The 21,310-nt window shown below is 48.6% G+C and overlaps 1 protein-coding gene across 4 annotated transcripts in view; it reads right to left on the bottom strand.

The window, feature by feature from the left end:
- The window catches only part of mvk (mevalonate kinase), a 68,218-nt gene that overhangs the window by 31,016 nt on the left and 15,892 nt on the right, over positions 1-21,310 (bottom strand). For 3 of the 4 annotated variants that reach the window (XM_072479623.1, XM_072479541.1, XM_072479380.1), the window contains 3 exons: positions 12,366-12,516; positions 10,254-10,409; positions 6,632-6,735 (listed from right to left, as the gene is read on the bottom strand). In XM_072479623.1, the coding sequence (XP_072335724.1) occupies positions 6,632-6,735; positions 10,254-10,409; positions 12,366-12,516 (411 nt within the window). The remainder of the gene's footprint in view (positions 1-6,631; positions 6,736-10,253; positions 10,410-12,365; positions 12,517-21,310) is intronic. The other variant, XM_072479477.1, reaches the window with a different exon arrangement.

Here is a 21,310-nt window from a genome sequence, read left to right as displayed (position 1 = left end):
TTTGAAAGATCATAACTAACGCCTCCACTATTTCTTCAGCTATCTCCTTTAGAACTCTAGGATGTAGTCCATCTGGGCCCGGAGATTTATCAATTTTTAGACCTCTTAGTTTCTCTAGCACTTTCTCCTTTGTGATGGCTACCATATTCAACTCTGCCCCCTGACTCTCCGGAATTGTTGGGATATTACTCATGTCTTCTACTGTGAAGACTGACGCAAAGTACTTATTTAGTTCCTCAGCTATTTCCTTGTCTCCCATCACAAAATTACCAGCGTCATTTTGGAGCGGCCCAATGTCAACTTTTGCCTCCCGTTTGTTTTTAATGCATTTAAAGAAACTTTTACTATCATTCCTAATGTTACTGGCTAGCCTACCTTCATATTTGATCCTCTCTTTCCTTATTTCTCTCTTTGTTATCCTCTGTTTGTTTTTGTAGCCTTCCCAATCTTCTGACTTCCCACTACTCTTTGCCACATTATAGGCTTTCTCTTTTGCTTTGATGCATTCCCTAACTTCCTTTGTCAGCCATGGCTGCCTAATCCCCCCTCTGATAACCTTTCTTTTCTTTGGGATGAACCTCTGTACTGTGTCCTCAATTACTCCCAGAAACTCCTGCCATTGCTGTTCTACTGTCTTTCCCACTAGGCTCTGCTCCCAGTCAATTTTCGTCAGTTCCTCCCTCATGCCCCTGTAGTTACCTTTATTTAACTGTAACACCTTTACATCTGATTTGACCTTCTTTCTTTCAAATTGGAGATTGAATTCTACCATATTATGATCACTGCCTCCTAAGTGCTCCCTTACTTTAAGATCTTTAATCAAGTCTGGCTCATTACATAACACTAAGTCCAGAATGGCCTGTTCCCTCGTGGGCTCCATCACAAGCTGTTCCAAAAAGCCCTCCTGTAAACATTCGATGAATTCCCTTTCCTTGGGTCCACTGGCAGCATTATTTACCCAGTCCACCTGCATATTGAAGTCCCCCATGATCACTGTGACCTTGCCTTTCTGACATGCACTTTCTATTTCGTGGTGCATTTTGTGCCCCCGGTCCTGGCCACTGTTAGGAGGCCTGTACATAACTCCCATTATGGTTTTTTTTGCCTTTGTGGTTCCTCAACTCTACCCACACAGACTCCACATCATCTGACCCTATGTCATTTAGTGCTATTGATTTAATTTCATTCCTAATTAACAAGGCAACCCCGCCCCCTCTGCCCACCTCCCTGTCTTTTCGATAGGTTGTGAATCCCTGGGTGTTTAAATGCCAGTCCTGAACCCCCTGCAACCATGTCTCTGTGATGCCTACCACATCATACCTGCCAGTCACAATCTGGGCCACAAGCTCATCTACCTTGTTCCGTACACTGCGCGCATTTAAATATAGCACCTTTAATTCTCTATTGACCGTCCCTTTTTGTTTTCTTAGTGTGGTGGACCTTGGTTTACTGAGCCTTTCCATACACTGTCATATTTTGTGGGATGGGGACTATCGTAACCTCTCCTGAGTTTTGTCTTTTCATGCTTTTTTGTATTCCTAAGCAGCTACTCTTCCCACTGATTACTTCACCTCTTGGTTCCCTGACTTTCCCTTCCCCCCTCAATCTTTAGTTTAAAGTCCTATTGACCACTGTAGAAGCCAGGTATTTTGAATACAACTAGTATAGGTAAAAGATAGCTGTAAGCATAAATGTTGAGCCCCAGTTTTAAATACCCATTTATACAGCATAATTCACTTTTACTGAAGTCCGTTGTTCTGGCAAATGCATATTTTCAAAGGCAGTGTGACATTAAAACAGCACAGTTGCAAGATAATTTGACACTGCTTGTGCTAATTGTCAAGGACAGGGATTGAATACACAGCAACATGAAGGCACCATTGTTCACAATGCGGATAACAGCTAGGTCAGAAAAGCTGATGTTGCACATTGAAGATGGACGGCTTGCCATCAAATCAAATGTGTTTGAGTCTAACCCAAACCAATTAGGATTATATTGGGGTGTAATTAGATGACTTAAGACAGATATGAAAGTGTATAACTGAAAAGTTTCCCCCCACCATTTTAGTGTTGTCTTTGGGTGTGTGTTGAGGAGATGTCTTTGTGTTGTCTTTCTGTTGGTTTGGTTTTAGTGTTTAGTTGAGTCAGTTTTGTCCTTTATAGTCTCCATTTTAGAGATGTCTTTTGGGGGTTGTCAGTTTAACAGTCTGTGTCAGTGATGTTAGTCCACTTTTGACTTTAAGTTTGAGTTTAGCTGAAGATTAGCTTTCTCTCTCTCTTCATGTTTCATTGCCAGACTTTGACCTTTTAAAAGTTACTTTCGAGCTGTCTGCCTGAGCAAAGAAAGATAATGTCTGTAATTCTCTGAAAGCTTCGAATTGTCTACGAATTGCCTTTTAAATGACTTTCAAATTGTAATCAAGCGACTACAAATAAAACAATTCTTTTTGGCACCTGAGGAGTTTATACTGCAAATTTCTGCTGAGTTCCAGTATTCGCAAAGTGCTACTGATAACCGAATAGCAGAGATGATATAAATTCCTTCAACTATACACAGTCGAATAATACAAGGAATCGAACAACTTAACAAATATTATAAATCTTATAACTTGTCGTATTGCGCCAGGACTTGATTAATCAACTAAGCGTCCCCCAAACTTGGTGTAGTTCGACAGGTTAAGATCCCATAAATTATAGATTCCTTCAACCACCCTATTTATTCTTTTCGCCAGAACACTGGTCCCAGCTCGGTTCAGGTGGAGACCATCCCAACGGTATAGGTCCCCCCTGTCCCAAAACTGATGCCAGTGTCCCATGAAAAGGAACCCCTCTTTCCCACACCACTCTTTCAGCCACGTGTTAACTTCCCTGATTCTTGCCTCCCTATGCCAATTTGCACGTGGCTCGGGCAGTAATCCGGAGATTATGACCCTTGAGGACCTGTTTTTTTTTTTAAATTTGAATACTAGCTCTTTATAATCTCTAAACAGGTCCTCTTTCCTAGACTTGCCTATGTTGTTGGTACCGACTTGTCCACAACAACTGGATCCTCCCCCTCCCTCTCCCTCTCCAGTATCCTTTCAAGCCGGTCAGAGATATCCCGCACCCTAGCACCGGGCAGGCAACATACCATGCGGGACTCTTTATCCTGCTCACAAAGGATACTATCTATCCCCCTGATAATAGAATCCCCTACAACTACAACTTGCCTATTTACTCCCTCCCCTTGAATGGCCTGCTGAACCATGGTGCCTTGGTCAGCTGACTCATCCTTCCTGCAGCCCTGTTCGCCATCCACACAGGGAGCAAGTGCCTCATACCTGTTGGACAGAGTCAAGGGCTGAGGCTCCTGAGTTCCTGACTGCTGGTTCCCTTTACCTGCCTGACTTGCAGTCACACCCTGCTGTCCCTGGCCACTGGCAGGATTTAAACTACTTACTCTGGCAGGTGTGACTGCCTCCTGAAACACAGTGTCCAGGTAAGTCTCCCCCTCCCAGATGTGCCTCAGTGTTTGAAGCTCAGACTCCAGCTCATCAACTCTGAGCCGGAGCTCTTCGAGCAGCCAACACATACTGCAGATGTGGTCGCTGCAGCTCGCAATGGGATCTGCCAGCTCCCACATCAAGCAGCTCAAGCACATCACCTGACCAGCCATCACTAATTAATTAATTAGTTTAATTTAAGTTTATGAGTTTAGCTGTGTTTTTTTTTTAAATTTGGGGCAGATTTGCTATCAACCACTCAGATCACAGCTTCCCTCTGACATCACTTTTGGAAAAAAAAAAACTGGAAAACAGGAAGTTACCGTTAGGTTTTTATACTCAGAGACTGCTCCTCCTCCTCCGAACGGCTCCCGAAATTAGGCCCGAAGAAAGAGAGAGAACAAAACAGTAGAGAAAAAGCACCTTCTCCCACTCTTCACCGAATTACCTCACTGCACCAAATTACCAAATTCTCACTCGGTCTGTATCTCTCTCACTCAGGCTGTGACTCCTTGAACTGCGCAATGCTTACTGTCTGTCTTTTATACAGACTTTAGGATGACTCACACTAAAACTTCAAAGAGAAGAAAACAATGTGTACCTTTGTGCCCCTTAACAGGCCTCAGGTGACTGCCAGATAACTGCCTCGCAGCAATTAGGGTGGGGGCAGCTTCAGCCAATCAGACACTAATCTATAATCACTAAATTATGTATCGTTTTATTTAAAAAATTGGATGTAAAATGTTACAGTGCAGAAACAGGCCAATAGAACCAAAAGGTCCACGTAATTGAATGCTTCACATAAGTCCTCTCCCCTGCAATTTTATCTATCAGCCTATCCTCCCTTCACTTACTCCCCCATGTGCCTACCTAGCTTATCCTTGAACATATCTATGCTATTCTCCTCAACTTTATGGGTGGCACGGTAGCACAAGTGGATAGCACTATGACTTCACAGCACCAGGGTCCCAGGTTTGATTCCCAGCTTGGGTCACTGTCTGTGCGGAGTCTGCATGTTCTCATCGTGTCTGTTGTCTTGTCTGGTGTTACGGTGTCTTGACATAGAGTCATCCGACTCGAAACGTTAGCTCTTTTCTCTCCCTACAGATGCTGCCAGACCTGCTGAGATTTTCCAGCATTTTCTCTTTCGTTTCAGATTTTAGCATCCGCAGCAATTTGCTTTTATCTCACTGTGTCTGCGTGGTTTTCCTCCGGGTGCCCCGGTTTCCTCCCACAAATCCCAAAAGATGCGCTGTTAGGTAATTTGTACATTCTGAATTCTCCCTCTGTGTTCCCGAACAGACGCCGGAATGTGGCAACTAGCGGCTTTTCACAGTGACTTCATCACAGCGTTAATGTAAGCCTACTTGTGACAATAAAGACTATTAAATTAAATATACCATGCAGCAATAAGTCCAACGTTGAATTGAAGCCATCAAAACAACATCTTACAGAATTATAGGCAGAAGTCTTTGTAAGCAGAGGATGGGCAAGGCACACGTGGGAAAGATTCATATAACTCATGGTATTTGAAAGCTGCACTCCTTCTCCAGGTGCAAGTCAATGAGGGAAGTGATTGCTGTTTGAAGCAATTGCTGAGCCTGACAATGTAAAAGGTGAAACAACACAGATGTACACAGTTACACGATAACATCTACAAGCACTGGAGGAAAATGAATCTTTATATCTTTGTGGTTGTTGGTATGGAGGAATTGAATTGCAAGCAATTCCTTCAATTTAATCACCCTAAAGGGATATACAGTATCTTATGTTTTGAATTATTTGTTTCAGTAATAACAGGTTTGTATTGTAGGGAATATTTACTCTTCAATGAAGATTTTCTCCTAATCAGGTCCTGAATTCTTGATGCATGAATTCAAGAAGCAGGTGGTCATTTTACTCCAACTACGGATGCCCTCTCTGGTTGTTAATTAGGTCAGACATCAGTAATATCTATTTCCCCCTCTCCCGAACAGGCTCAGCATTGATATCTTCTTGCAAACCCTGAATCGGGCTGTAACTGGGCAAGCCAAATGATTAGATCTTCATCTTTTCACTGTATGGTGGTGATTTGACACACAATGCTCCCTCCCTGATCGGCACAGGCTTGAAGGGCCGAAGGGCCAGTTCCTGAGCTGTAAGTTTTTTTTTTTAGTTAGGGCATCATGATCGGCACAGGCTTGGAGGGGCGAAGGGCCAGTTCCTGTGCTGTACTTTTCTTCGTTCTAACAGTTTTATTATTAAATCAAGTCTCAATGGCAAGAGTCGAGGGATTGTTTCACAAAGAAGTTAGATGTTTGCAGAGCAGAAGGTTCTCCTCCAAGATATGAATCCCTGGTGGTGCTTCCTTGAGTAGGAGTACATCAGGGGCTGGTTTAGCACACTGGACTAAATCGCTGGCTTTTAAAGCAGACCAAGGCAGGCCAGCAGCACGGTTCGATTCCCGTACCAGCTTCCCCGAACAGGCGCCGGAATGTGGCGACTAGGGGCTTTTCACAGTAACTTCATTGAAGCCTACTTGTGACAATAAGTGATTTTCATTCAATTCATTATCATGTGGACATAAGAGCATGTTCACGCTGATTTCAAGTAGTCGACTACATCCATAGCCAGGGAAAAAAAGTGCAAAAGAACAGTAATTGCCAAGTTGGGTTTTGATTCTCTTCATGTATATAACCCTCACCAGGCCCACTGGGACACCTCAAGTGGGACTTGTGGAATACAGGCTCCCCCGCTAATGGGCGGAGGTCCGTCTAGCTGGGTCTCGTGAATTCACCTTATAAAAGCCAGCCCAGACGGCACTTCTGGTAGTCCCAGCTGAGATCTTTGAGCTGTAAGCCACTTTGCAGCCTTTACTTTATGTTGCCTCATTAAATGCTGTTTATTTACCTTCTTGGGCCTCCTGAACTTTTATAATGTCATTTTCTTAATGAGCTGTCTGTTGCCTGCCCAATGGAGATAAAAACACTTGTTTTGCATTACTGCTGACTACATCTTTCAGGATCCATGTAAATTTAAATCGCTGGTATTTGTGAAGGTGGAATTCATATCCTTCATTTTGCTGGATGCTGTGGATGACACTTTATCAAGACAAATTACTACAGCATTTGCGAAATGACTGTTTTGATTTCAATACAAATAAACGTTACCCCATGTTCCCACAGCATTATCCACACCAGATGGGTTTCCATGGATTAGTTTCTCTCCTTGAAAGGCCCATTTGTTAATCAGTTCCAGTTCATCCTCATTCCATCTAGTTGTGGTAAAGAAAGAAAAATAAAATCATCAAAACTCTGATCAAGAGGATCAACATTTCTATCCAATGAAACACTACCAGGTTTTCTTTAGTTCTCCTCTCTCGTGTTCAGCATCTGAAATACAATTAATCCGGTTCTAAGCTTTCCTCATCCTACGGAAATCTCATTTTATGGCACCAGTTGCAATTTGTACCCTTTCTATGAACTAGCTTCTTATTGGGGGAATACACAATTGATACCAAGATGATTCATTTTCTCAGATTAAAGTCTCCCTGGTGGTCTAGTGGTTAGGATTCCACATTTCACTGCCATTGCCTAGTCGACTACATCCATAGCCAGGGAAAAAAGTGCAAAAGAACAGTAATTGCCAAGTTGGGTTTTGATTCTCTTCATGTATATAACCCTCACCAGGCCCACTGGGACACCTCAAGTGCCACCTCAAGTAGATTCCTAGTCAGCTTTCTACCAGTGCAGACACTTGGGCCGAATGGTCTCTTTCTGCGCTGTAACCATTCTGGGATTCTATGAAAGTTACAGCTTTTGACAAGTGAAATCCTCACACAGGCAAGGTTTTAAAAAATTACCTTGTACATGTCATGCAGCAGGACTAGAGGTTCAATGAATAGATACCAGTGATGTCATAGAATCATAGACTTTACAGTGCAGAAGGCCGCCATTCGGCTCATCGAGTCTGCACCAGTCCTTGGAAAGAACACCCCACTTAAGCACAGGCCTCCACCCTATCCCCAGAACCCCATAACCCAGTAACTCCACCCACCCATTTAATAATAATAATAATAACAACCTTTTATTGTCACAAGTAAGCTTACATTATCGCTGCAATGAAGTTACTGTGAAAAGCCCCTGGTCGGCATATTCCAGCGCCTGTCACCGGGTACACAGAGGGAGAATTCAGAATTCTCAGCTGGTACAGGAATTGAACCCACGCTGCTGGCCTTGTTCTGCATTATAAACCAGCAGTCTAGCCCACTGAGCTAAACCAGTCTTTGGGCACTTAGGGCAATTTATCATGGCCATCCACCTAACCCGCATATCTTTGGACTGTGGGAGGAAATCGGAGCACCGGGAGGAAACCCAAGCAGACACGGGGAGAACGTGCAGACTCCACACAGACAGTGACCCAAGCCGGGAATCGAACCTGGGACCCTGGAGCTGTGAAGCAACTATGCTAACCACTGTGCTACCCAAAATCAGATGAGTTTTTATGCAGCCTGTTGTAGGCCGTTGTGGATTAGCCAGAGTACAGGGCAGAGAGGAGCACGATCTGCATCATATAATCTGGGGAAGCTGACAGTAATGCTTCAAGTTACCTCAACGGGCCGAGTGATTACCTGTTCACATTGGCAAAATGCAGCAGATAACAAAAAAACAAATGTGACTAGAATGGAGCCAGTACTCATGTTGCACTTAAAATGGAGATGGGGGATCTCCTCATCAGCTGATCTTGGCAGACCGGTTTGATTTTAAAGCTTTAAGTAATTTTTTTTTGAATCAGTGGCAAAAATTAAAAACGCCCATTATGTGGATAGCTACACTCTGTTATCGGACACCGAGCGTGCAAATTTCAGTCAGTTGGTTGGACAGATTGACTTAAAATATCCAACTAAAAGCCCCGACATGAGATATTTCGAAGTCCAGAATCAAGTTACAGATATTTTACCAAATGTGTACTTTACAGAATCCTGGGTAAATGCACCCAATAATAATCCAACTCCCTGCAATAGCTTAATTGTTTTTTTTTTGTGTTCAGGGGATATGGGCATCCCTAATTATTGCCCATCCCTAATTGCCCTTGAACTGATGCTAGTCCATTTTAGAGGACATTCAAGAGTCTACCACATGACTGTGGGTCTGGAGTTACATGTAGGCCATTAGTGAACCAGATGGGTTTTACAACAATCAACATGGTTTTATGGTCACCAGTAGACCTTTTTTTTTTTTAAAAAAAAGATACTTTATTTCAAACACATTTAACAAAATAACACTAGCTTAACATCCAAAGTACACCGTTTGTACATTTTTCTCCCTTTAATCCCATCCCTCAACAAACAGCTCCTCGAATATAACCAAGAATGGCCTCCACTGTACCCCTTTAAGGCAAATTTGGTTTACTCTAAGCCTGAGAAATACACACAGGTCCCCCAGCGGTGCCGCGGCCTCCGGTGGTGTAGCCGACCTCCAATTCAGAAGTATTTGTCGTTGGGTAATCAGGGAAGCAAAGGCCGTGATATCGCCCCCTTTCCCTCTATTAACTCCGGAACCCCCGACACCCGAAAGATCGCCACCATAGGGTCCGGCTTCACCTCAACCCCTACAATCCTTGATAGGGTCCAGAACATCGCCTCCCAAAAGTTCTCAACTCCTCACACCCCCAGAACATTTGAACATAATTCGCCGGCCCCCTCCCACACCCTTTTGAAACCTCCAGAAAAACCCACTCATCTGAGCCCGAGTCATGTGGACCCTGTGCACCACCTTACAATGTATCAAACTCATTCTTGCGCAGGAGCAGGTTGAGTTCACTCGCTGCATTACCTCACACCAAAGTCCCCATCCCATCTCCCTCCTCAACTCCTCCTCCCATTTCTCCATGATCCTTTCCCTAATGTCTTGTCCTGCTCTCCCAACCACCCATATATATCCCCAATCCTGCCATCCCCCACCTCATCTGGGAGCCCCCTCCCACCATAGTCTCACCTTCTCCACATTCGCTGTCCAATAGCAATGCAACAAGTTTGGGAATGCCAAACTCCCTGCCTCTGCCACAAAGCCCTGTTCATCCTCGGCACCTTCCCTGCCCACACAAATTCCCAAACTAGGGCATCCACTGTCTGAAAAAAGGCCTTGGGGATAAAAATCGGGAGGGACAAACAGGAATCTTGGTAGCACGTTCATCTTCACCTTCAGGTTTGGATTTGGATTTGTCACTTTTCCCATCTTTTAACATCTTCCTTGATCTCCTCCACCAACCCAGTTTGTTTACATGGCCCACTTGTGTGTTACCGAAACCGCTCCCTTGCCACCTTAAATGGCAGGGCCCCAAGGTTGACTCCCCCAGCATTCACCGGAAACACCTCACATTTCCCTACATTCAATTTATTTTTCATTTTGTTTATTTTTTAAAAATGTTTTAGAGTACCCAATTCATTTTTTCCAATTAAGGGGCAATTTAGCATGGCCAATCCACCTACCCTGCACATCTTTGGGTTGTGGGGGCGAAAGCCACACAAACACGGGGGGGGGGGAATGTGTAAACTCCACATGGACAGCGACCCAGAGCTGGGATCGAACCTCGGCCCCGTGAGGCAGTAGTGCTACTACCACTGTGCCACCGCGCAGCCCTTCAAGGTATCCAAATTGGCAGACAGTTCCCCCCACCCCCCCCCCCGGACCCCCCGGCTCCGGCCCCCCCAACCTTGACGAGATAAATTTACAAGCCGAATCATTAGGATATCACAGGACAGGCTATAAAACCGGAATTATCTTTACTTGCCTGGTGGTATCTTTCTCCTGTGGAACAGGACAAGTAATAGCCCCACTGGCTGATAAAAGGGCTGCTGCCAGACACACACAATATGCAGCACTGGATCCCAGACCAGCTCCTATAGGAAGTTCAGACCAAACCAGAATGTCTAAACTCGGTATCTGCCTGCAATTAAAAATAAAATAAGATCAGCATAATACTCTTTTAGGAGTTTTGATTGCTACATTAATATAGGTTAGAGTCATAGAAGTTGCTTATTTTCTCAACATCAGATTTCTTTCTACTGTTTCTCATTTCTTTCCGTACAAAACCATAAATGATCCTCTTGCCTCCTTGAAGCATACTCCAGGAAAAAACACTGTCCAAAGTTCTGTTTCTATCCCTTTGTTGGTCATGTCCTTTCTCGCTACTGCATTTGCAGCTTCTGATTAACACATCTACCCCTCCACCCATTTTTCTTCCCCTAATGTTTCTAAATACACTAATAGGCATCCATCTGTCTCAGGAAATGATGGACTGTACCAAGATGTTGATGTAACTTCTGAACTGAACATTATTGCGGTGTAGGGGCCAACTCTTGAATGGCATTCCCTTCCGCCGCTGGTACAGATGAACAGCATTGGCCCAAGGTTGACTGATATGTTTTCCTTCCACTGGGAGGTCTTTTCTGCCATGTGGTAGCTTCTTTAGTCATTTACTTGTTCCATGCTCTTACTCGCTGCTTCGCTCTAGGCACTCCAGTCAGCAGAAAGGTCTTAGTTTGTATAACTTTGATCACCGTAAATTTGAGGTCTCATTACAGATATCCTTATATTGAAGACATGGTGACTTATAGATAGTTTTTCATAGACTTGTTGGTCTTGTGCCGATAGGAAGCTCGTCTTAGAGCATGTCTTTGGGAAAGGGGGCACCATCCATTCGGATCACATGATCCAGTCAAGGAGTCACCACTGACTCAAGGGGCAAACATGTTGGGGATCCAAATGTACTGGTTTATTTCCAGGCACTCTCTCCTGTCAGATCACCAATATTCATTTCAGGCAACGGAGGTGGAAGCTGTTCAGCCGCTTTTCTCGATGTCCATGCCTCGCTACTGTAAAGGAGGGTGCTGTTAACACAAGCCTGGTACACACAGAGCTTTGTATTTTCAGTTAGTTTGCTGTTGATCCACAACTTTGACGTGACAGCCGTGGCCTTGGCAATCCTGTTGCTGATTTCAGCATCAAGACACAGGTTGCTTGTAATTGTTGATCCAAAGTATGTGAAGCTGTCGACAACCTCCAGAGCGAGGTTGCCAGTGTTGATGGAAGGTGGAATCTCTATCTACCTGCCCATAACTTTGTTCATCCTGATGCTGACTCCTTGCAGTCCGAGAGAAGATCGACAGCTGTTGCAAGTGAACTTCAATATGGAATGCCAGTGTGGTACCACCAGCAAACAGTAACTCATGGACTTGGGAGTTTTTGCAATTTGGTGTGTAGTCTTCCAAAATTGAACAGCCTGCCACCATTTGTTTTTTCTTGCTTCACAGGATGTGGGCACTGATTTCCCAGCATTGATTTCCCATCCCTGACAGCCCTTAAGACGGCGATGGCGTATTGTCTTCTTCAACTGCTGTAATAATTAACTGTTGGTCTCGTCATCTCTGAACCCATGTTTTGGTCGCCCATTACAAATCATTACCCCTGCTTGCTTTTGTAAGACATTTTATCGTTACTTGTGAATCTTTTACATTGAGTAGTTGTATGATTTTTATCTCTATGGCGTTGACCTATGTTCTCATCTGATCTTCTTATCTTTAGGTTACAACTCTATCCACCCAACCCACATACCCTGCATATCTTTGGATTGTGGGGATGAGACCCACGCAGACAAGGTGAGAATGTGCAAACTCCACACGGATAGTGACCCGGGACCGGGTTCGAGCCTGGATCCTCAGCGCTGTGAGGCAGCAGTGCTAACCCATTATACATTTCTAATTGGTTCTATATTGCAACCTAGAAACAGCCTAAATAGCTGCAATATTGACATCATTCTGCTGCCTTCCATAATCAAAATTGGTGGCATGTTGAATCGCATCTTTCATTCCACAGTGAATTAATGGGGTAGAAACTCCAGTACCCATAGCTGGTGGAGATAGCACTGTACAGATAGAGGAAGCAGAGGATACTGATGCTTGCTGTGTCTGTGGAGCCTTCTGGAATTCCTGCAAACAGTCTCAGTTGATCCATCTGTATCTGGTTTGCGGTCTTTGGATTCAGCACATCAGCTACTGAAAGAAAGTGGACAACAGTTGTCATTAGTGTGGGTAATGGGAAGTCAGTGCATCAACACAAACTATTCTGCTGTGCCACTACTTTGCTTTTAAAGAAAGGAACACCAGAAGCAACAGACAACATCCTGATCCCTTGACTTAACAATTATCTACACATTATTTGATGAGAAGTATAGTCAAATGCGAACAATAGAAGAGTTAATACCAGAACTATATATCCCAAACAATCATTTTTCTACAACTGACCACTCCTACACAGGCAGTATATATTTAATTTGAATGCTTACTTCGCATTGGGCCCGAAGGCCGGCTGGCTTGGGCCATATTTGCATCACTGTATCTTCTACATCGTAAAACTACTGAAAAAGATACAACCTGTCTGCAAAGCCGCACTAGGACTAACTGCCTTAAAAAGAGAGATAATCGATTAGCAAAGTATCCAGACAATCACCTGGGTGGAGGCAAACCATTAGATATTAGAACTTGGACAATGGTACCCTGGCTGAGAGGAGAATTCCCAGCCATGATCCCAAGATAACTGGAGTACACAAGTCAAGGCCATATCTGGGGCACTGGACAGTTGGAGGCAGGTCATGTGACAAACCAACCCTTGGGTGTTTTATAACCACCTGATTTTTCTGCAGAACGGCAGAGGCAATTGAGACACTGAAGGCAGAAGACCCCCGAGTGGATTATTTCCTGTCCTCTCTCCATCCAACTTGCATGTTTTTAAACTGTTCAGGTGCCACAGACAGAGATTTTAAAAGTAATTCAACCCAACATTGTGTTTCCGGGACAGATACACTGTCTGTCTACATCTTTAAACTGCTTTGATGCCAAAAGCAACAGGATCACCAAGTGAAAATAGTAGGAACACCAAATTCAGCACGAAGCAAGACAAGTCACCAACCTTCAAGAGTCGTTCAGTCCTTCAATTTTACCGGACTCTAAATTAATTAAAATATATCCTCCCCACTCTATAATCTTTCTTTTTGAAAATATTTTTATTGCAATTTTGCACTTAATATCCAAACTTTGCAGAATATAGAAACAATAATAACCAACACATTAATAACACCAACACAGGTATCACTAGCTGTCACTGTGTCTGTAACAGTGGCCCCAGTTCTATCTTTTCCCTACATTATTTACATTAGTGTGTATCATGCAGTGTTTTGTTTTAAAGAAATGTTCTATTGGGACTCTTAACGTTTAGGAATAAAAATTAACACAACTTTGCATACGCATTTACAATTATTGCCAGGACTCTTTACATTGTTTATAATTACATTTGTTTTGTTGGGGAGAGATGTCCTGTTCCCCCCTTGAGTTCTCGGGAAAGGTTAGTCTGATTCGTCCTCCTGATTTGACACACGTGGGAGGGATCTATGTCCCCTCCTGCTAATAGCCTTCCTCTCCACTCCTTCATGCTAATGTCCCCCCACCACTCCCCCCCCACCCCACCCCAGTTAGTTGCTCGTTGCAAACAGGTCTGTGAACTTCTTCCACATGTCATGGAATCTCTCCTCGAATCCACTTGAGAAGTTTCTAGTTGTAGGAACTCAGCCAGATCGGAGAGCCACTAGTGGTCCTGGGTGGCGCTGCCAACTTCCAACCTTGCAGAAGTCTCCGCCTGCCGATCAGTGAGGCGAAGACCAGGGCGTCTGTCCTATTCCCCATCCAGGGCTCTGGATGCTCTGACATCCGCCACAGATGGGCATGACTCCATCCCGACCCCCAACACCCTGGACATAGGCCATTCAGAAACATAGAAAAAGGCCATTCAGAACTCGGAGTCTGGGGCAAGACCAGAGTATGTGGTGTGGTTGGCCAGGCACCCCTGACACCACTCGCACCTATCCGCCACCACCGGGAAGAACCCACTCATACTCGTCTTAGGCATGCTCCGTGCACCGCCTTGAGCTGCATCAGGCTTAGCCCGGCACAGGAGGAAGTGGAGTTGATCTTGTACAGAGTCTCAGCCCAAAATCTTCCAACTATCTCCATGCCCAGCTCCTCCACCCATTTCCGTCTGGTCTCGTCTCGTGGGGTCCTGACCTTCTCTGTGAGTCATGTGTAGATGTGACCACATTTGTCGTCCCCTAACCAGTCCGGATCTACCATTGTGTCCAAAAATGTGTCTGGGTCTCTGGGAGAACATTTTTGTCTCCTTGCAGAGAAAGTCATGCAGCTGCAGGTATCAGAGATCATTCCCCTTCGGGAGGTGGAGTCTCTCTGAGAATTCCCCCGGGTTGCCAATCTATCACCCTCAAACATGTCCTCTACTCTCAGTGTCTCTCGGTCATCCCTCCACGTCCCAAATGTGGCGTCTATCCTCGGCAGTGTGAACCTATGGTTGTTGCAGATGGAGCCTCTAAGGACACCTCGCCAAGTTTGAAATGGCGTCTGAATTGGTATCATGTCATGTGGCCACTACGACTGGGATCCTAGAGTGCTTGTCTGGGGGGCTGGGAGTGGTGCGGTGGCCAGCACTCGGAAAGACATCCCCAGGCAGGAGGCCCCCTCCATTCGGACCCAGTCCCCCTCCGGTTCCTTTAGTCACCCCCTCAGTGTTTGCCGCCCAGTGATAGAATAGGAGGTTCGGTAAGGCCAGGCTTCCCACGTGTCACCCCCACTGTAGGATGGTGTTGCGTATCCTGGGGACTCTTCTCTCTCTCTTCCCCCCCCCCCCCGGTGATTAACTTGTCGACCCTAGTGAAGAGGATTAGGGGATGAAGATCGGCAGTGATCTCAATACGAAGAGGAACCGAGACAGCACGGGCGGGATTCTCCCACCCCCCCCCGCCGGGCCAGAGAATCGTCGGGGGGCGGCATGAATCCCGCCCCCATGCCAGCTGCCGTACTCTCCGGCACTGGTTTTTCGGCGGGGGCGGAAATCGCGTTGCACCGTTCGGGGGCCGTTGGCAGCGCTCCCCCCCCGGCGATTCTCCGCCCCACGATGGGCCGAGTAGTCACCCGTTTTCAGCCAATCCCGCCGGCGTATATTACACCAGGTCCGTACCGGTGGGACCTGGTTCTGCAGGTGGCCTGCAGAGTCCTCGGGAAGGGCACGGGAGGGGACCTGGCCCCGGGGGAGGGGAAGCGGCCACAGTGGCCTGGCCTGCGATCAGGGCCCACCGATTCGCGGGTGGGCCTGTGCCGCGGGGGCACTCTTTCCCTCCGTGTCGGCCGGTGTAATGGTCCACCATGGCCGGCGCGGAGAGGAACCCCCCATGCGCTTGCGCTGGGATAACGTCAGTACACACTGGCGCTCCCGCACATGTGCCAACTCGTGCCAGCCGGCGGAGCCCTTCGGTGCCAGCTGGCACAGCGCCAATCCCTTCGCCGCTGGCTCGCGCGGCGCCAACCCCGCCGGTGCCATAGCCCCTGTAGGTGCGGTGGATTCCGCACCTTCTGGGCGGCCTGACGCCGGAGTGGTTCACGCCACTCCTCGGCACTGCTACGGCCCGCCCCACCGGAAAGCGGAGAATCCCGCCCCACATTCATTTTGACCATCTCTACCCTTCCCACTAGCGAAAGAGGGATTGAGTCCCATATTTGCAGGTCCCTCTTCACCTCTTCCACTAGGCTGGAGGAGTTCCATTTGTGGAGCCTCCACCAAGTGTGGGCCACTTGGATCCCCATGTACCTGAACTTAGTTTGGGTTACTTTGAACGGCAGTTCTTCCAGCCCTGCTCCTCCCTCTCGGAGGTTCACTGGGAAGATTTTGCTCTTTCCCAGGTTGAGTTTGTAACTTGAGAAGGCACTGAATTTCCAGATTCCTGGTATTTTTCCCATGCTGACTAGGGGATTCAACACATATAGAGGAGCAGGTCATCCGCACAGAATGACAGGGTATGCTCTCTTCCCCCTGTCTGAATGACTGTCCACCACTCCGCTGATCTAAGGGCGATAGCCAGTGGTTCGATTGCCTGCGAACAGAAGCAGGGATAACGGGCACCCTTGGCTCGTTCCTCTGTGCAGCCAGAAGTACTCGGAATTGGTGGCTTTCGTCCATACACTCGCTGTAGGAGCACTGTACAGGAGCTTCTCCCACGCTCAAACCCAAACCGCTCAAGCACTTCCATGAGATACCTCCATTCTACTTTATCGAAGGCTCTCTCAGCATTCAGGGATACTATCACCTCTGGTGCCCTCCCCCAAATAGGGTCATTATTACTACATTCAGCAGGTGTCTGACGTTCGCCGTTAGCTGTCTACCCTTGACAAACCCCATCTGATCTTCTGCGATCACTTCTGGCAGGCAGCTCCCCAGGCGCTCGCCAGTGCTTTCGCTAGGACTTTTGCATGAGTGTTTAAGAGAGAGATGGATCTGTATGCTCCACAAGGTCTTTTGCCTTTTTGGTGATCAGTGAGATCGAGGCCTGGGCCATCGTGGGCGGTTGGGTCCCCTTTGACAGCGAGATGTTGAACACCTCCCCAAAATGCTGGGCCAGCACAGCTGCAAAGTTTTTGTAAAAGTCTACCAGCAACCTATAAGGTCATGCCGCTTTCCCTGATTGCGTGGAATTAATACAGTCCATGATTTTGCCCAGTTCTAATGAAAATGAAAAATGAAATGGAAATCGCTTATTGTCACAAGTAGGCTTCAAATGAAGTTACTGTGAAAAGCCCCTAGTCGCCACATTCCGGCGCCTGTTCGGGGAGGCTGGTACGGGAATTGAACCGTGCTGCTGGCCTGCCTTGGTCTGCTTTCAAAGCCAGCGATTTAGCCCTGTGCTAAACAGCCCCTTGAACTTCCAGTTCAGTAATGGAGCTTCCAGCCTTTGTTTCCAGTTCTCCCCTACCACCAGTATATCCAGGCTGCAGAGTAATTGTTCCGATCCTTCAGAGACTTCCGGTTGCGGCTATGCGGAGCTAAGTCGCACATTCGGCGGCTCCCGCAAAAACTGACTTTTGGGCTCTTTTCAGGGCCCACCAACGGCACTTCTTCGACGTTTCCCGGTGTGGGAAGGAGATTATAACAGCTCCCAGATAGTATATGGCTTCTACTAGGAGCGGGGCGACTAAAAAGGTGGTGGTGGACCCGAAGAAGGTGCGAGGGAAGAAGAACAAAATGGCGGCGGGCGAAGACCAGGCAGCGTGGATGCAGTGGGCGGAGGAGCAGCAGGAGGGCATCCAGCGCTGCTTCAGAGAGATTAAAACGGACCTGCTAGAGCCGATGAAGGCTTCTATTGAGAAGCTGCTGGAGACACAAACGGCCCAGGGGGTGGCGATCTGAGAGACTCGACAAAAAATCTCCGACAGTGAGGATGCGATCTTAGGCCTGGCGGTAAAGGTGGAGGCGCACGAGGCGCTCCACAAGAAATGGCAGGAGTGGTTTGAGGAGATGGAGAATCGGTCGAGGTGGAAGAATCTGCGGATTCTGGGCCTCCCGGAGGGGCTGGACGTGGGGGCCTATGGGGTCACCATGTTGAACTCGCTGATGGGAGTGGGGTCCTTCCAGGGGCCCCTGGAGCTGGAAGGGGCCCATAGGGTGCTGGTGAGGAGGCCCAAGGCTGACGAGCCGCCGCGGGCTGTGCTGGTGAGGTTCCATCGGTTCGTCGATCGGGAGTGTGCTCAGGTGGGCCAAGGAGGAGAGGAGCAGCAGGTGGGAGAACGCGGAGGTTCGAATATACCAGGACTGGAGTGCGGAGGTGGCGAAGAGGGGGGCCGGGTACAATCGAGCGAAGGCGGTGCTGCACAGGAAGGGGGTGAAGTTTGGCATGTTGCAGCCGGCACGACTGTGGGTCACCTACAAGGACCGGCACCATTATTTTGAGTCTCCGGAAGAGGCGTGGGCCTTTGTTCAGGCCGAGGCGTTGGACACAGATCGAGCGTCGGGATGGGCGTTTGGGGACTGCGGTTGATATGTTATTTTTTTTGAGGGGGTGGGCTTTGTTTTGCTGCTGGTTTCTTTTTCTGTGTTTTTCTCTTTCGGGTCGGTGAGGGTGGTTGGGGCGGTTTGGGCACTGTTTTGGTTGGGTTGGGCGGGGGGTGGGTCTTGGAGAGGGGTAGGTAAACGGAACAGTGGTGGTGGGCGGCGGTGAGATGGGGCCCCGCGGGGGAAGGGGAGGCCCGAGTCAGGGGTGAGGGGACTGGGCCTGTAAAAAGAGAGGAGAGAGAGAATAGAGTTGCTGCTGCTATGGTCAAGGGGGAGCTGGAGCGAGTGGGGGGGCGAGACGGGGGTATGCCGCCGTGGGGAACTGGGCGGGTGTGGGGAGCGGGCGCGTGGCTGGCCGAGGAGGGGTTATGGCTAGTCGGTGGGGGAGGGGGGCGGGTAGCCCCCTGATCCGGCTGATGACCTGGAATGTAAGGAGACTGAATGGGCCGGCTAAGTGGGCCCACGTGCTCGCGCACCTGAACGGGCTGAAGCCGGATGTGGTTATGCTCCAGGAGACTCCCCTTAAGGTGGCAGACCAGGTAAGATTGAGGAAACGGTGGGTAGGTCAGGTGTTTCAGTCGGGGCTGGATGCCAAAAATCGAGGGGTGGCGATCTTGGTGGGAAAGAAGGTGTCATTCGAGGCGTCGAGAATTGTGGCAGATAAAGGCGGTAGGTACGTAATGGTAAGTGGTAAGTTGCAGGGAGAGAGGGTGGTACTGGTCAATGTGAATGCCCCGAATTGGGACGATGCGGGTTTTATGCGGCGTATGTTGGGTTGGATCCCAGACTTGGAAGTGGGGGGCCTGGTAATAGGGGGAGACTTTAACACGGTGCTGGATCCGGCACTGGATCGCTCCAGGTCTAGGATCGGTAGGAAGCCGGCGGCGGCTAGAGTGCTGAGGGGGCTTCTGGACCAGATAGGAGGGTGGACCCTTGGGGATTTGCAAGGCTGGGGGCTAGGGAATTTTCATTCTTCTCACATGTCCATACGGCTTATTCCCGAATCAACTTTTTCATTTTGAGTAGGGTGCCGATAGCGAGAGTAGAGGATACTGAGTATTCGGCAATAGCCATTTCGGACCACGCCCGGCATTGGGTGGACTTGGAGATGGGGGAGGAGAGGGACCAGCGCCCGTTGTGGCACTTGGGAGGTGGGGCTGTTGGCGGACGAAGTGAGCGAGCAGGTCAGAGGAAGTATAGAGAGGTACTAGAGACCAATGACAACGGGGAGGTCCGAGTGGGGATGGTATGGGAGGCGCTGAAGGCGGTGGTGAGGGGAGAGCTGATCTCCATTGGGGCCCACAAGGAGCGGAGGGAGCGGGGGAGAGGGAGAGGCTGGTGGGGGAGATGGTGAGGGTAGACAGGAGGTATGCGGAGGTGCCCGAGGGAGGATTGTTGAGGAAGAGGTGCAGCCTCCAGGCCGAATAATCGACCTGGTGACCACCAGGAAGGCGGAGGTGCAGTGAAGGAAGGCCCAATTTACGAGTATGGGGAAAAGGCAAGCCGTATGCTGGCGCAGCTAGGGAGATCGGGGGAGTTAAGGACAGGGGAGGGAGTGTGGTGCGGAGTGGGGTTGGCATCAATGGGGTCTTCAGGGACTTTATCGAGGCATTGTACCGATCCAAGCCCCCACGGGAGGAGGGAGGGATGGGCTGCTTCCTGGACCAATTGAGGTTTCCAAAGGTGGAGGAGGGACTGGTGGTGGAATTAGGGGCCCCGTTTGGGCTGGAGGAGCTGGCCAAAGGGATAGGGAGCATGCAGGCGGGGAAGGCACCAGGGCCTGACGGCTTCCCGGTCGAATTCTATCAAAAATATATGGACCTGTTGGGCCCGTTGCTAGTCAGGACCTTCAATGAGGCAAGGGAGGGGGGGGCTTTGCCCCCGACGATGTCCCGGGCACTGATCTCCTTGATCCTGAAGCGGGACAAGGATCCCCTGCAGTATGGGTCTTACAGGCCGATTTCGTTGCTAAACGTAGATGCCAAGGTGCTGGCGAAGGTCTTAGCCACGAGGATTGAGGATTGTGTGCTGCAGATCATCCATGAAGACCAGACGGGGTTTGTGAAGGGGAGGCAGTTGAACGCGAATGTGCGGAGGCTTTGATCGTTATCATGATGCCGGCGAGGGAGGGGGAGGTGGCGATAGTGGTGGCGATGGATGCTGAGAAAGCCTTCGATAGGGTAGAATGGGGGTACCTGTGGGAGGTGCTGAAGAGGTACGGGTTTGGGGAGGGGTTTGTCAGGTGGGTTAGGCTGTTGTATGAGGTCCCGATGGAGAGTGTGGCCACAAACAGGAGGAGGTCCGAGTATTTTTGGTTGCAGCGAGGGACGAGGCAGGGGTATCCCCTAACCCCCTGCTCTTCGCACTGGCGACTGAACCCCTGGCTATGGCACTGAGGGAGTCAAGGAACTGGAGGGGGTTGGTGCGGGGTGGGGAGGAGCATAGGGTGTCACTTTATGCAGCAGACCTGCTGCTATATGTGGCAGACCCGGTGGGGGGAATGCCAGAGGTAGAGGATTCTTAGGGAATTCGGGGACTTTTCGGGGTACAAGCTCAACATGGGGAAGAGCGAGCTGTTCGTGGTTCACCCAGGCGACCAGGAGAGGGAGATTGGCGAGCTCCCACTAAAAAGGGCGGAGAGGAGCTTCAGGTATTTGAGGGTCCAGGTGGCCAGGAGCTGGGGGGCCCTGCATAGGCTTACTTTTACAAGGCTGGTGGAGCAAATGGAGGAGTTCAAGAGGTGGGACGCGTTGCCGCTGTCCTTGGCGGGTAGGGTGCAGTCAATCAAAATGACGGTGCTCCCAAGGTTTTTGTTCCTGTTTCAGTGACTCCCTGTGTTTATCCCGAAGGCTTTTTTCAGGCGGGTTAACCGGAGTATAATGGGGTTTGTGTGGGCGCGAGGGACTC

The sequence above is a fragment of the Scyliorhinus torazame genome, chromosome 1 (genome assembly GCF_047496885.1).
Source record: "Scyliorhinus torazame isolate Kashiwa2021f chromosome 1, sScyTor2.1, whole genome shotgun sequence".
Taxonomy (NCBI): domain Eukaryota; kingdom Metazoa; phylum Chordata; class Chondrichthyes; order Carcharhiniformes; family Scyliorhinidae; genus Scyliorhinus; species Scyliorhinus torazame.
This window is presented reverse-complemented; position numbering and strand designations above follow the sequence as displayed.